Source organism: Argopecten irradians, chromosome 8 (genome assembly GCF_041381155.1).
Source record: "Argopecten irradians isolate NY chromosome 8, Ai_NY, whole genome shotgun sequence".
Classification (NCBI taxonomy): Eukaryota; Metazoa; Mollusca; class Bivalvia; order Pectinida; family Pectinidae; genus Argopecten; species Argopecten irradians.
The window spans coordinates 29,440,104-29,454,464 of record NC_091141.1 but is presented as its reverse complement, the minus strand read 5'-3'; the positions used below and the strand labels follow the sequence as shown (position 1 = coordinate 29,454,464).

At 32.2% G+C, this 14,361-nt stretch overlaps 1 protein-coding gene across 1 annotated transcript in view; it reads left to right on the top strand.

Annotated features, from left to right (window-relative positions):
- The window catches only part of LOC138329825 (tropomyosin-like), a 1,360,115-nt gene that overhangs the window by 834,305 nt on the left and 511,449 nt on the right, over window positions 1-14,361 (top strand). The window contains exons 8-9 of the mRNA XM_069277118.1: window positions 1,300-1,362; window positions 5,232-5,262. Coding sequence (XP_069133219.1) covers window positions 1,300-1,362; window positions 5,232-5,262 — 94 coding nt within the window. The remainder of the gene's footprint in view (window positions 1-1,299; window positions 1,363-5,231; window positions 5,263-14,361) is intronic.

Sequence of the window (14,361 nt, the reverse complement as noted above, 5' to 3'; positions counted from 1 at the left end):
GAATATCAAACATGTATATTTTATATGGACATACAAAACATCTGCAGGCAAACTATACCTAAAACTAACTATAAAAAGTATTGAATGCACATGTAACTAAATCAGATATCATTTTGAGATACGTATAATATACATTGTTAGCATGTTAGCATTATCCAAAACAGATGAGTGTTGTATCATACCGGTACGTTAGTTATAATAACGTGTACGTTACTCAGATTTGAAAATGACGTCACGTTGATGAAAAACAACAGTGGACAATGTCAGAAGTAATGGAAAAAAAATTAAAAAAAAACATGAAAACAATTAATCTTTTACAGTATACATTACAGTACTTATTTCATTCAACACACAGTATTCTATTTTTGAGCAAACATATATTTTTTAAATATGAACTGTTTTAACTGATAAAAATTCAAACAACTGCAGCTATTAATTGGTCCATTATGATCTGTCCGTATTTACCCGACTAATAAAAATCATCACGGAACCTTCAGACACTCGTTCTTCGAAATTAACAACCATGATGCATTTCTGTAACGGGAAATAAACAAATAGCAACATTAAGTATTTGCTTTTAACTATAACTGAAGCGTATTAATGTATCTATTAGTGGCTTAGTTTTTCGTGTATCGTTTCCGGAAATCAAGTTTCCCGGAATGCATCGCAATGCCATCGCATGACATCAAACAATATTACACTCACCATGGCTATTTTAAGACTTTGGGATAAACCAAATACCAGACAAAAACGAAGACAAACACCACAACTTTCATATCAATCTACATCTGGCATGAACAAAGATTGATCTAATTTGAATATGCATACTTTTAAAGAACTGTCCGGATTTACTCGAATGTCCGTATTAACCCGGATTTACCCATAGTTGTTCTTTCCATTTCAACTTTTAAATTAATATATATTCCTATAACAGCTCTTCGTTGCTTTGAAGGTAGCTACACAACCAAAACCGAGAAAAACACATATATGCAGGTTTAGCAGACTAATAGAAGCTGTAAAAGACAGTTCCCGACAGACAATATAACACACTAATATCTGCCACAACAGTCTCAAGTTCGAACAACGTTTTCATTCATAAAGACATTTTTTAATTACCTCTTTCCACCCAGCCTCCGACACAATATGGATATTTCGCTTTACTTTGAAAGAGAGGGAAACATTAAATAAGTACTTCATTAGGACTTGTAACCATGTGATAGTATTCACGGATTTTGACTGCTGCAAATGTATATCCGATAAGTTGAAATGCGTATAATTGTTAATGTAATTTGGCTTCAGAGAGAAAAGTGACGCTGGGAAGATCACACAACTTGAAGCTGAAAACAATCAGCTTAAACAAAAGTAAGTATAATATATATATATATGTGTATAAAAAAATGTGTCAAATGTTTAAACATAACTCTTTCTTACGCTATTCAATAATAATCTTCGCTTTGCGATACAGGTTTATGCATAAGTTAATTTGATAACGTGGGCGAGATTTTGCATACCTGTTTTAGTAATTTACAACTATAAGATGGAGTGGATTGTGCGTTTATGTAGGATTGACCCATTGAAAGTAATAGTACAGAGGTCAGAGAAAAAATGTACTATTTCACCAAGAAGATGATTAAAACTATAAAAAAGATGATCTCATTAGTGGATTCCAATCGATTCCAGCGTTGTATGGAGTAATAAGAAACGATGCATGATGGGAGAATTGCATAGTTTCCTGGAAATTTTGTATCTGTGTCTTGGATTTAATTATCAATCACATCATCATGTCTTTGATAAATAAATTTAATGACAGAGTAAAAAAGTAGATCAAATGTTACCTCATCATCTGATATAAACCTTAAATATGTCGTTGGGTGATTGAATACGAGGCACTGATAAAGTATTTTTGTATGAATATATTAAAATAAATGAAGGTTAAGCATGGCAACAATATTAGTTAGAATACCTTCAGCATTTCAGTTAATATTCCAGTGTCATTTCTGAACAAACGTTGCTATTTAATATCAGTATTGGAAACAATAAGGCCAACTCCATAGCAGATGATATTTAATGATATTGTGATGAAACAACGTTATGCTGTGGTTGTGGACAAAATACTAGAATATTTTGATAAATAGGTATATTCTTAATTACTCAACTTACAATCTACAACGACCATTACTCCAAGAGGTAGCAGGGGTAATTAGGGATACATTACATTTCATATCTATTCAACTTTCGATCAGTATTAATTAAAACGTTTGCAAGTATAAACATGAACAAAAAATGATCTACGTAGTCGCCAAACATTCTCTAAAAGGTTTGCAATTAACCTAATTGTTTTGTTATATGGGTATTTATTTTTTACGGTCGATTCACACATTAGTAGCAAATGGAATTTTGTCCTAATTGAAACCGGTTTTTATGTCAAATTTGTTACAGGGCTGGTAAGATGATTTATGTAGTGAAACATCACCAGGGTCGTCCTTTCTTTAAATTCGCGACTCTGAAGTGTTTTGACGAGTTATGATGTAGTGAAAATGTTTGGGGGATATATCATGCAGGGGATTTTGCATATATTTGGTGTTGTTACCTCATTTTAGGCCTTCGATATGTAGTTTCTTATATTATCTATGTTTTTAAGAAACCTTTAAATTTTGCTAAGGAAATGTATACGTAGTGGGCCTTTAAAGCATAGTTATAAGTATAAGCTACTTTTGGAGGAAGAAGTGAATAGAGAAAATTTGGTGCTAAATTATCCTCGATTTTGTTGACTACATTTGCGTCTCTTAGAAAGTGTCACCAGGCCCTTTTCGGATGGCCAAGTGGTTACGATGTCCCGACATATTAGGCCACGGAAAAAATATGGGTTTAGGGTTACCCGACAGAACCTATTTTTTCCCACTTCTCTACGAAAAAAAGTCGGGATTTCGACCTCAGACTCAGGTTCCGGTCACTATTTTAGAGTGAAAGACATTAAAAAAAATCCTTCTGACCTTTTTTTTTACCAAAGTAACTTTAAACAGACTTTTTCTTTTTTTGGCCTACCCCAAGCTCTCCACCTCTGAGATGCGGGTTCGGATCCCATGAGGGGCAATTGCCAGGTACTGACGGCTGGTCGATGTTTTTTTCTCCTGGTAATCCAGCATTCCTCCACCGACAAACCTGACACGTCCTTAAATCGCCCTGGCTGATCATATGGCATTAAACTAATAAAATCAAAACCAAACATTTTTTTTGAAAATAATGCTGCATCAGTTACATATGAAAAAAACAGTAATATTTTTTCCGGCTTCACGTTGAGGTATTTCTAAGCATTTTATTTATAATTTTTAAAATATCTTTTCCATGTGCAATAAACTGCAAATAACTTAATACTTTAATTCTTATTCACATTCAGTATCGCTATCGCTTCATCATCCTCAACTATCATCTATATCATTATCATTCTATGATTTTCATCATCATCATCCTCATCATTATTTTTATTTCTAACCTTGACAATGGATCAGATTTCAAAAAATATATTTCTTAGTAGTCAAACGTATTATCATTTCGATAATTTCGTGAATATTGAATACAATTAGATCTACAAACGATAACCTATTTATGAGTGGAAAGTGCGTTTTGTATGTATCTTTATGTTGCAATGCACTGATTATGAGAATCAAACAAACCCCAAATGTATGCATGATTGTAAACTGTTAGTAACACTAATAATGTAATAATGATACATAATATGCATTATTTTAAGTCTTAAATAGTTATCCTTTTAGTTTTCACCATTTCATCACTGAAAAGATATTTAATATTAACTATAGGCCATACACCTCCCTTTTTATAATGTAACTATGTACCGTACACCTCTCGAGATAAACATTTGCTATGAGCCATACACCTCCTTCGCTATTTGCCGTACACCATTGCGAGTTGAACGAGCATTTTGACATAAATGAAATGGGTTGAGAAGTATTTGTTCTTGTGAATCTACCCTTATATATCATAATAGAGTAATGTAGTACTCAAATATATATTGATGGTCGATGAAAAGTTCTTTTCCAGCATCTGTTCTAACGACAGGCGATTTACGTCTGACCTCTCTTTGAATGGTGGCATGTTTATATCTGTCAAGTTTGTTTGCGACTTTTCTCGAAAACCATTTGTATCACATTGTGTGGCTGATATATTCGGAAACACGTGTTCTAAACATCAGTATCCAAAAACATCTCAAAATGCAGATAAAAGCGACAATCTTGGCTTTGTTCAAATCCTGATTTTCTCACTCTCGCTGCAGGGAGTACCTAGCTCCGGTGACATTAACACACGGTGATTATGGCGTCATATTTCATGAATCGTCTCAAAGGTGTGATCAAGAGGTTGATAAAGTCCGTGATAATGATAAAAAATAATTCTTAAATAAACTAAAATAAATTCTACATAATTGAAATACAAACAATCTTTAATATTTCAAAAATCAAGACAACATTACATTCGAAGAATGTAAGTACATATTCTTGTAATAATGGTCTAAAACAAAGTTGCCATTTAAGATCAGTGTTGAAATGAAAATGTCCAACTTCACACCAGTTGACACTTCATACAATAGTAAATATTATATGTTTTATGTGTGGACAAAATACCCAATGCTGAAATATTGTAACGAGTTGTTAATGTGGAAGGAAGAAGAAATGTTGATGATACACTGGTTGTTAACCAACTTTCTAATACACTGTAACAGTTACGATTGTTCAAGCTAAACCTATTTATAACTCAGCTTACATAGAAATGCATGTCCTTTCGGGCCTCGTCCTATATAAAAAGCTCTTTGGAAAACACAAACATGCAAATTTGATCTACGGAGTCAGCAAACATTTATCACTGAAAGAATATCAATTAACTTAATGATGACAATGGAATTGGGTCCTAATTAAAGGCGTTATTTGATAGTTAATATGTCGGTATTGTCAGTTCTATAATAAAATATTATCATGACCGTCCGTTCGCAGACAATAAATTGACATCTTCAAATCATTAGAATTAATTCATCTTGATCTATAAAAAACATGTTTACAAGATTTTTACCACTGTAACCTAGACTTCATATATTGTTATTATGTAATAGAAATCGGATGTACGTGTATAACAATTACTGAATAAACTTTATTTCGGTCAATCGGCTTATTCTGTCTGGCGAAAAAGAAATATAGATAATATTACGTTTATTATCATTGCAGAAGTATGCCGCAGGAAGATACACGGCCACAGGTAGGCTTAATAGGATAATGAAACACCTGTTTTGCTTTACATTTCTTTAATGATGGAAATTCTATTAAAATCAATATATAAGAGGTGTTTACAAACTTAAAGAAAGAAAATCACTGTTATATTGGTTTAATTTGCTTTATTGTTTTACGTTAATCGAAAACTGTCCTTGGATAAGAAAGCAAGTAAATATTAAAAAAAACTTGAAAAAAGTGTTTTGTCTTATGAACAGTCGTTTATAATTGTAATAAGACTATTATGTCGGATTCAGTTATCTCGTAATAAATTCATATTGATGCTTCCTTTATGTTCTAATGTCAATTTTCCGTGTTCGTAACATGTTGCTATAAAGATGTAGATATTGTAATTTCCAGTTTCCATGTTAATCATGGTTAACATATTGTACCCAATATGACCATATATCGATACATATACACAAACATATGTTAACTGAAAACATGATTTGGTTGGGTTGTGAGTAAGTAAACGATAATTGAATCGTATAAAATTCCAAATAAATATCTGAGCCGATAGTTGATAATTCTATCAAACAATATAAACTTTGGTGCCTTAACCAACATCATATAGAAAAAAAAATCTGGAAAATTCACTATTGCTCACAATTACGTTATAGTTTCAATTAAACCATGTCCATGTGGAAGTCAGGACTACCTGTTTGAAAATGTGGATTGTTTATTCAGAAAAAAATATAATTGACACATTTCTACTTTACAGCCACCAGATAGTTGCCAGGTGAGTTTCATATTGAATGTTATGAACGAGATCAAAAATGTCAATTTATAGATTAAAGAAAATGAATCTAAATTGGGATACATTTTTAATTCCATAATATCGCCAGTATTTTTTTTATTAATTTGATTGATCTTAATTAAACAATTATCTTACCTAGAAAATCAATTGCTTTAAGAATACTCAAGTGGATATATACCTCCTGTTCTGATGCTATTAGGAGCTATGTTTATCATTACTTTATATTTTATATTTGTATTTTCGAAAAGACGTGCGGACGAACCAGGTGTGAATGTGTGAGTATTGTTTCTTTCTTTTGCTTAAAACTGTAAGTAAGACATTAAGTGGTTGATACTTATTCCCCGTCTTATTTTAGAGTAGTATGGTGACTATGTGATACCACATCTGATTTATTGTTGCTTTTAAGTTTAAATTATCAAAAATCGCTATTTTGTTTTATACATTGCGTGTTCAATGATCTTCCAGACAATTTGTCAATTTGTCAAATGAATCACATTGTTGGACGTCTTACGATTCCAATCAGAGCGTTTTCTTTAGTACACATGTCCTCACGTGGGCACGTGACCATTGCGATTGACTATATTAGGACTTAGTCGGCAACTATGTCCTGAACACCCCACTTTTGTATTCATATCGTCATCGTAGTCAGAACGCCCAGCTGTGATGACGATTGACATAAAATGGAAACCTATCAGAGCAACCTGTTGTTTTTCGCTATATCCATTTGGTGTTTTTTTTAATGTCATATCAATTTTAAACGAAGGGAAATCGATAAAACAATGAAAAACAAATGCATGTCTCCGTGTTAGAGAGTTCAGACACACCGCAGAAGCGTATTCAGTGTGGTGTCATCGGAATGTGTCAATTCTTACATTGTATACCAATATACAACAACGTATAACTTGCACGAATATACTAATGAGCAACGAAATAAAATGCAATATTAACCCACATCCGAATCAGAAAAGTAAACGTAAAATTATCCTATTGAAGTAATACAACTGTGACTGTCACGCTCTATGACGAATACTATTTTAACGATTTTACAATTGGATACATATTCGCGTATATGTATTGTTTAATGCAATACACTGTACTTATTTTATGTTTTTTTTTTCTTATTTATCACATCAATAATATGTATCCCAATGTGAAAAATTTATTAGCTCAATGGTCTTAATTCAGAACAGATAAGAACGACTTGAACCGTTTTGATAATTATTTCATAAAACACTTGCCTATGACAGCATAATCTTACATATCAAATCGACTTTGATACCATGTATAAGTTGTTCGAACACGCATTATAGTGAGGTCAAATATTAAAGTTTGCGTTTTGATATTGAAGACATCTATTTGACACCCACGTATTCTAATTGCAATATTTGTTATTTTCGATAAAATAAGTGTTTGATTTCAATTGGTAACCACAATGCATTCATATTGTTTTTAACGCTTCTATTAAGTACGACGATTTCATATAACGCCTATTTGGTATGAAGGAGTTATTCAATTTGTCTTTACCTAATTGTATAACCTGCATCACATTGGGTACATTGTATTATTATTCATATAACTATATATCATAACTAATAAAGAGGTTCTGCAAATTGATAATCAAGCTATTGACAAAACGCTTCAGAACATTATAGAGTTTTTGTGAGGAAAGATATCGCGGTAAACTGTAATGTTGTTTACTTTCTGTTTTTTGAAAAGGAAACAGAACTCATTTTTTGGTCAAATATCCCAGTAAATGGTTATTTAGTACGGCACAAAAGCGATAGTTGATGAAATTACATTTTCATGGTGATTTATTATTTCACTGGCCAAAATAATTAAAATTCATTCATCATTCACATTTTGTGAACGCTTCTCCATAAGCTAACAGGTTATTGACACAGTCTTGTGTATATATCTGCACATTACAGACCTATTTCATAATATGTATCGATTATAATAAACTAATATTTACAATAAATTACCGGGCGTATATGTTGTCCTATTTGCTATGATCATTCCGAAACGTTAAGCCGTTGAGTACTTGATGATAGCTTAGTGCAGTTTCTAGCGTTTTATCATTGAATTTGTCCTCATAATATCTGGTTTCCTTTTTCTTCCAATAAAGTGTTACTCTTTGCTGATTGTGTGCAATAACTACTAGGATGTGATTCAAATAATTTACGGATTGTGAGTTCATATAAAGCGATGGCCAAGCAGTAATTAACGGGACTCGCCGAGACGAGTCTTGGACTCAAGATTTTCCTGAGTGGGACTTACCAAAATTATGAGAGCCCATACTTTCTTTGTAATGGCATCAACAATTTAAAATTGGTGTTCAAGTCTCGCCTTAAGATTCCTTCATAAATAACTGCCATGCTCCCTATGGAATACGATGTTGTGATAACATGTATTTTTATTGTCATCTGACCTTTAAGATAAGGATGACCTATAGTCATAATGCTTTGTCTAATGATATCTGTCGTAAGCGTTTTTCGTCCGCAAACCTTTCGTACAAATGACTTCGTACAAATAGTCTTAATTCTGGAACCGTCTTCTTGACAATAGCTAAGCGGACTAGGTACCTGATATAGGAATTGAGGCTGGTCAGGCTGGTCCAAGTTAATGAGCTCGAACTTTAGTTTAGGCCAACAGCCGATATTTTTAACGACTTCATATCAATAATTGTGAAGCTTAGCTACCTGCTATTGGGCCTATGACATGCTAGAATGAAGAGCTATCGAGTTTGATCAAATGAGTAACCCTGACTCCCATTCAAGGTCACTGGTAAAACAGACACTGAAAAAGATGACTTTGCTCTACTCTTAATGTCACAGTGTTCAAATATATTAGAAACTTATAATATCTGGCGGTTGTCTTGGTTGTTGGGTGAAGAAAATGTGAGCTTATTTGATCATTTAATACTGATCCAACGATCGCTGATATTGTCGTGCTTGTTTGGCAACGGTGGAGCATCTTTAAATTATTTTGGGTGTCTTATTTTGTAATAAGATCACCGTTAAGACTAAAAGGCCTCTTGTTAGCAACATTTAATATTTGTGAATTTTTACTAAGATTTTGGTTAATTATCATAAGCCATATTTCCCACTAAATTGTTTTACTTACATGTTCTTGTCCATAAAGTAACAACATAAATGTTATATAATGAACTATTACTGGCTATGGTTCGGAAACAACACTGGCGTATAAATAAATAATATAAATGTTAATAAATATACATACGTATATATATGTGTTACATGTCGTGATATAATTTAACCGCCGATTATTTTATTCACAGAAAACCTGTCCTGAGTGTCAGGTAAGTACCGATGTTTATCTTCTGTCGGTAGGGACATTTTGTTTTATTTATATGGTGGTCAGAGAACAGGAATATTAACTGCTTAATTGATAACGGTTAGATTATTTATAGGATACAGTATAAAGGTAATGGCTTTGTGGCGTTGAGACATCAGATATTTACATGTATGAATGTGACGGAATCAATCATAGTAACAGATAATAGTAAGACTAGTTTTTGTATATGTTGGTTATCCACACTAACCCATCTGAATCTATATGAGGATTTGTTGTTGTCTTAGTCTCGCTAAGTCAATCATTTTTATGTTACAGTACAAGGGGAATGACTTCAAAGTAAGTATTTTATGTCATCAAATTGTCAGTCATATACAATAGTGAATCATTTACTGAGACATTAAACTAGTATTAATAGAGAAATGCCATTGAACATACACGTCTAAATAACGTATATTCTTTCTTTGTGTGTCGCGATCCTCTCAGGTATTATCATAGTATTAAACGGACACAGCAGTATCACAAATCATCGAGTGGATACCAATTATATATCTGTATCAAAATCGTATCACTTATTGTCAGAATAGCACCAGTAGCATATCCGTAATTAGGTGACACTATTAATCAAGACTATGCAAATATTATCAAAAACTCAATGTTTTTATTTACCGCAAACATAATAATGGTGTAAACAAAGTACATAACAGTTGCAATTTGCCAAAAAGTAGTGTACAAGCTAATCCAGTAGATATATATAAATAATCCTTATAAATTATTTTCAAACTGATAACGTTAGCATATCAAGGATTCGGTGACACTTACATTAGCATACGTATAATAACGCACCACCTTACCTTTTGTATTACATACTTTCACATGAAGCTGCAATCGAAACATAAGATAGTTATATCAGAGACGACAGTTATCTGATGAGTATTACCAGGCTTTATATTGTAGGACTAGATATGAAGGATAGGGATATTCTACCCGAGGGTCACAAAATGTAGTAAAACCCGAGGCTTACCGAGGGTTTTGCAACATTTTGTGATCCCGAGGGTAGAATATCTCTATCCGTCATATCCACTTATGAAAGAGTATTTTTCTTTCATATCTCGACGTTTTACTGCAAGTTTACAACTATAATATCCCGCCATTTTGAAATAAATTCGAAGAAATCAACGACTGGAAGTCAATTTTCTATACATGAAAAATTACGGGATATTTTCAACACAAATTTCGTTGTTTTCATCTTTTATAGTCAAACCAGTCAATTTTGTGAAAAAAAATGTTAATATTTTACCGAGGATAGAGTGATTTTATTGACGCTGTGACGTCACGAGGCTTTATTACATGGGTAGCCATGCAATACAGCCTCAGACGACATGGGTGTATTGCCCTAGACCAGCCAGTATTACACCCGTAGGTATGAAAGAATATATATTATGTCTGCATCACTTAAAGTTATGTTAACATTAGTTATGTGTTGTAGGTAAACAGATTTAACACGCTAAACCAAAGTTAAGTGAGACGGAAATTTCACTATCTTACCTTAAGATAATTACCAAAAGCATAAATAAGAATGGATTAATTAAAAAAAAACCTCATAATTTAGCAACATTATGTTGAGATCATTACTTGCTACACCCTGTAGCCCAACATAAAATTAGGTATCAGAAAACGAAATAAAACGTATTGATACTCCATAGAATAAAAAATAACTTAAATGACCTTTACGTGAATTCCAAAAAAAAAACATAAAAGTACGAGACGTTTACGTAGATGGATATGTACCCAACTCTTAAAAATCCCAGATGCTGAGTGATACAGACATAACTGATGTTAACATAACTCATATCAATATTATTATAAGTAAAGAACAGTTATTATAACAGTAAATTTGGCTCAAAATAAATTAATTATTTCTTTTTGGAAAGATACCTTGGAATTACATGTTGATAAAATTGAACCAAATACTTAAAAAATGATGATAGTATATTGATCCAGCATTTACATGTACTAACGACATATTTATAGTTCCTATGTTCTGGTAATTTTGTTAGTTCATGAGGTATAGCCTGTGAAAACGTCATAATTCAGGATGTGCGGTATAGGTGCTACAAATGCTTTCTTGTTATATCCACTTTCATAAAGATAAGTTAACGAGATATCCCTCGTAATCAAGTAATTGTTTCACTAACTATACGGTGTTACCATCGTCATATTCAAATCATTTGGCGGGCAAAATATAAGAATAGTACAGATCCATTCTCCAGTATGATCACATACCTTTTTACTTTTCGTATCATAGCTCCTGACATTTCTTATACCATACTCGACCATAAAGCTCCAATAGAAGCCTCAGAGTGTTATATCAGGGATGGCAGTTATCTAATGGTTATAGCCAGGCTTTATATTATATGACCAAACGACTTGTGTATATATCAATGGTTATCTTTTTACATAGAGACACATTTTCATATCATATCGACTTTATTCAGTTCGTTAGAGGTCAGGAATACTTCAACCATATGCATGTATTGCCTGCACGTGAGTTTTATATTCCCTTTAGAAAACTATCAGGGTAAGAAGAGCTGTTAAAAGTCTTTTGGCAATGAAAGTCTGATAATTCGATTTTTCTTTTTATTGAATTCTTTGAATTTTGAAACAATGGTTTTGAAAAAAAATCTGACATTTAATAATACAAGACCGGCCTAAAATAAAAGGGTATCAGATAGTTCTTATTCTAATGTATTGGCCTATGGCTGTTTTAAATTAGAGCTATATACATATATCTTTATATATAATCCACAATAACCTCTTTTTGAATGCATGATATTAGAATGAAAATAGAAAACTTATTTTAGAAGAAAAAAACAACAACAAAAAATGATAAAAAAGTAAAAGCGTTTGCAAGTAAAATCAAATATACCGTTTTAACCACCTAATCATTGTTCAAAGTGTATTTGATAATGGTACCGTTTGAGTTCTAGATAGTGTCCGCCCTGTTATCTTTACCTGTCAATATAGCGATTTCATTCAAATCTAATTATGCAAATAAACATTTTGATGAGGTCGAGACATGATTATATAAACCAAAGAAAAAGTATCGAACGAGGACGTAGTTCGTAGTCGGAGTATTGTTTTATTAATTTTCTATATTTTTTTCACATTTTGAAATGAGTATGAATTTAAATGTTTTTATTAAAACCAACATAATGAAAACGCATTTTGTACATTTGATGCTTTTATTATATGTACACGTATATCTACCCGAATGTAATTGCATGCATATAGGTGTATATGTTCTTTAGAGCATTATTACATTACACCAAATGTAGCTCCCATGTTGCAGACACAGCCAAATGCATGGTTCCTTCTCCGATATAATAATCAACGTTTATATACCAAAATATTCCCCTATCGTGTTAACGTTGAAACGTTAAAAGTTTAAACAGTAGTTATCAGCTTCATCAACTTTGATAGAAATAGAAACTGTCGACGTCGTCTGTCCACATTTCGTGGTTACGCTTCGGGTCATCAAAGCATTTGTTTTTAAAGCGCCACGAATACGAAGCGTTTTGGTAACGTAGACAATAACGTTATCTAAAAATACTGTACAATATTTTTTTTATTTTTTTTTTATAAAATTCTTTTGGTATAATCGGGCGATATAGTGCTCTATCGGTAAAAACGTGGCATGTATTTGACCATTGAGAATTAACAAAATTCCAGAAATGTTTTATTTTGAAATTATTAAACTGCTTATGAAAAAGCTCCTTAAATACTCATTTTGTGAAAAAAAACGTATTTAAAAGTTATATAGCAGATTCAAAACCATATTATGCTGTCTAGAACGGGGAGTGTTTCTGGGTACTGTTTTTCTATCTGTCTGTTTATCGTTATTTTTTGTTATCTAATTCTTAGTTTTCTTCTCTTTCAGCTTGTGAGTATCTTACTACATTTACACGGTGATGTATTACCTTGTTTGCTTTCCTCAAAATAGCATAAATTCGATAGCATTCCACTTACATGCTACTTACTAGATTGTACTATAAAACATATTCAAACGTTTACAAATATCGTGGCATACTTTCTGTTTTATATAGGCGTCCTATGGGATTTGTGGTTAATACTGCTTACAACATGAGCTCATTTAACAGTCAAACTTGTTCCCTTATTTTGGATATAATTACATAAAATATACGACTTGTAACTTAGTATGAACTCTTGTTTCCAACATCTTTAAAAGATAAACTATATTATTACAAAGTGTCTTAATAATGTTTAATTTTATTTGTATATCAAAAACCAATGACTATAACCACGACATTACACGACTGTTGACATGCATGTAATCCAGTTGATACATACATGGTTTTCCAAAAAAAGCATGCCCCGAGTTTGACGCTTTGTAAGAATTGTTTTAATAGATGGACGAATTTCATATTTATACGTTAAGAAAATTAAAGATCTATTTTATACAACGATATATAACAACCTGGCAACATATCTGTTTCTGAATACTTGTATTGAATTCATGAGAAAGTCACATTTCGCTAATTTAGCGATTTGTTCAGAAAATTGATAACTTCCAGTCAAAGAATGTGTTTAAGGAGTTCACCTTCTTGTCTATAGCATTCTGAATTGTGTCCCTGAAATTCAAAGAAATTCAAATTTTGATACAAGTCTTTATTTTGTTTCCTGGAAATAGACAAATGAAAACTGGGTAATTTTTTGTATGATTATATTCAATAAAGTAGGTGATTTTCTGGTCGTATAGTAGAGTCCAATAATTTCAGCCTGAATCTTTATGTTTATGGAAAGTCACTGAATCGTGACAATAAAGATGACGCCATAATATATATTTACGCCATCATCACACGTAATGATAATGTGATCAGTACATTTGTACCAAATTAAGTTGAATTAGGATACCAATACCCTCAATAGCATTTCGAATTTTCAAAAATGGTTTAGTATTGCAAAAGTTATTACCTGTCAAAGACAGGTCATGTTTTT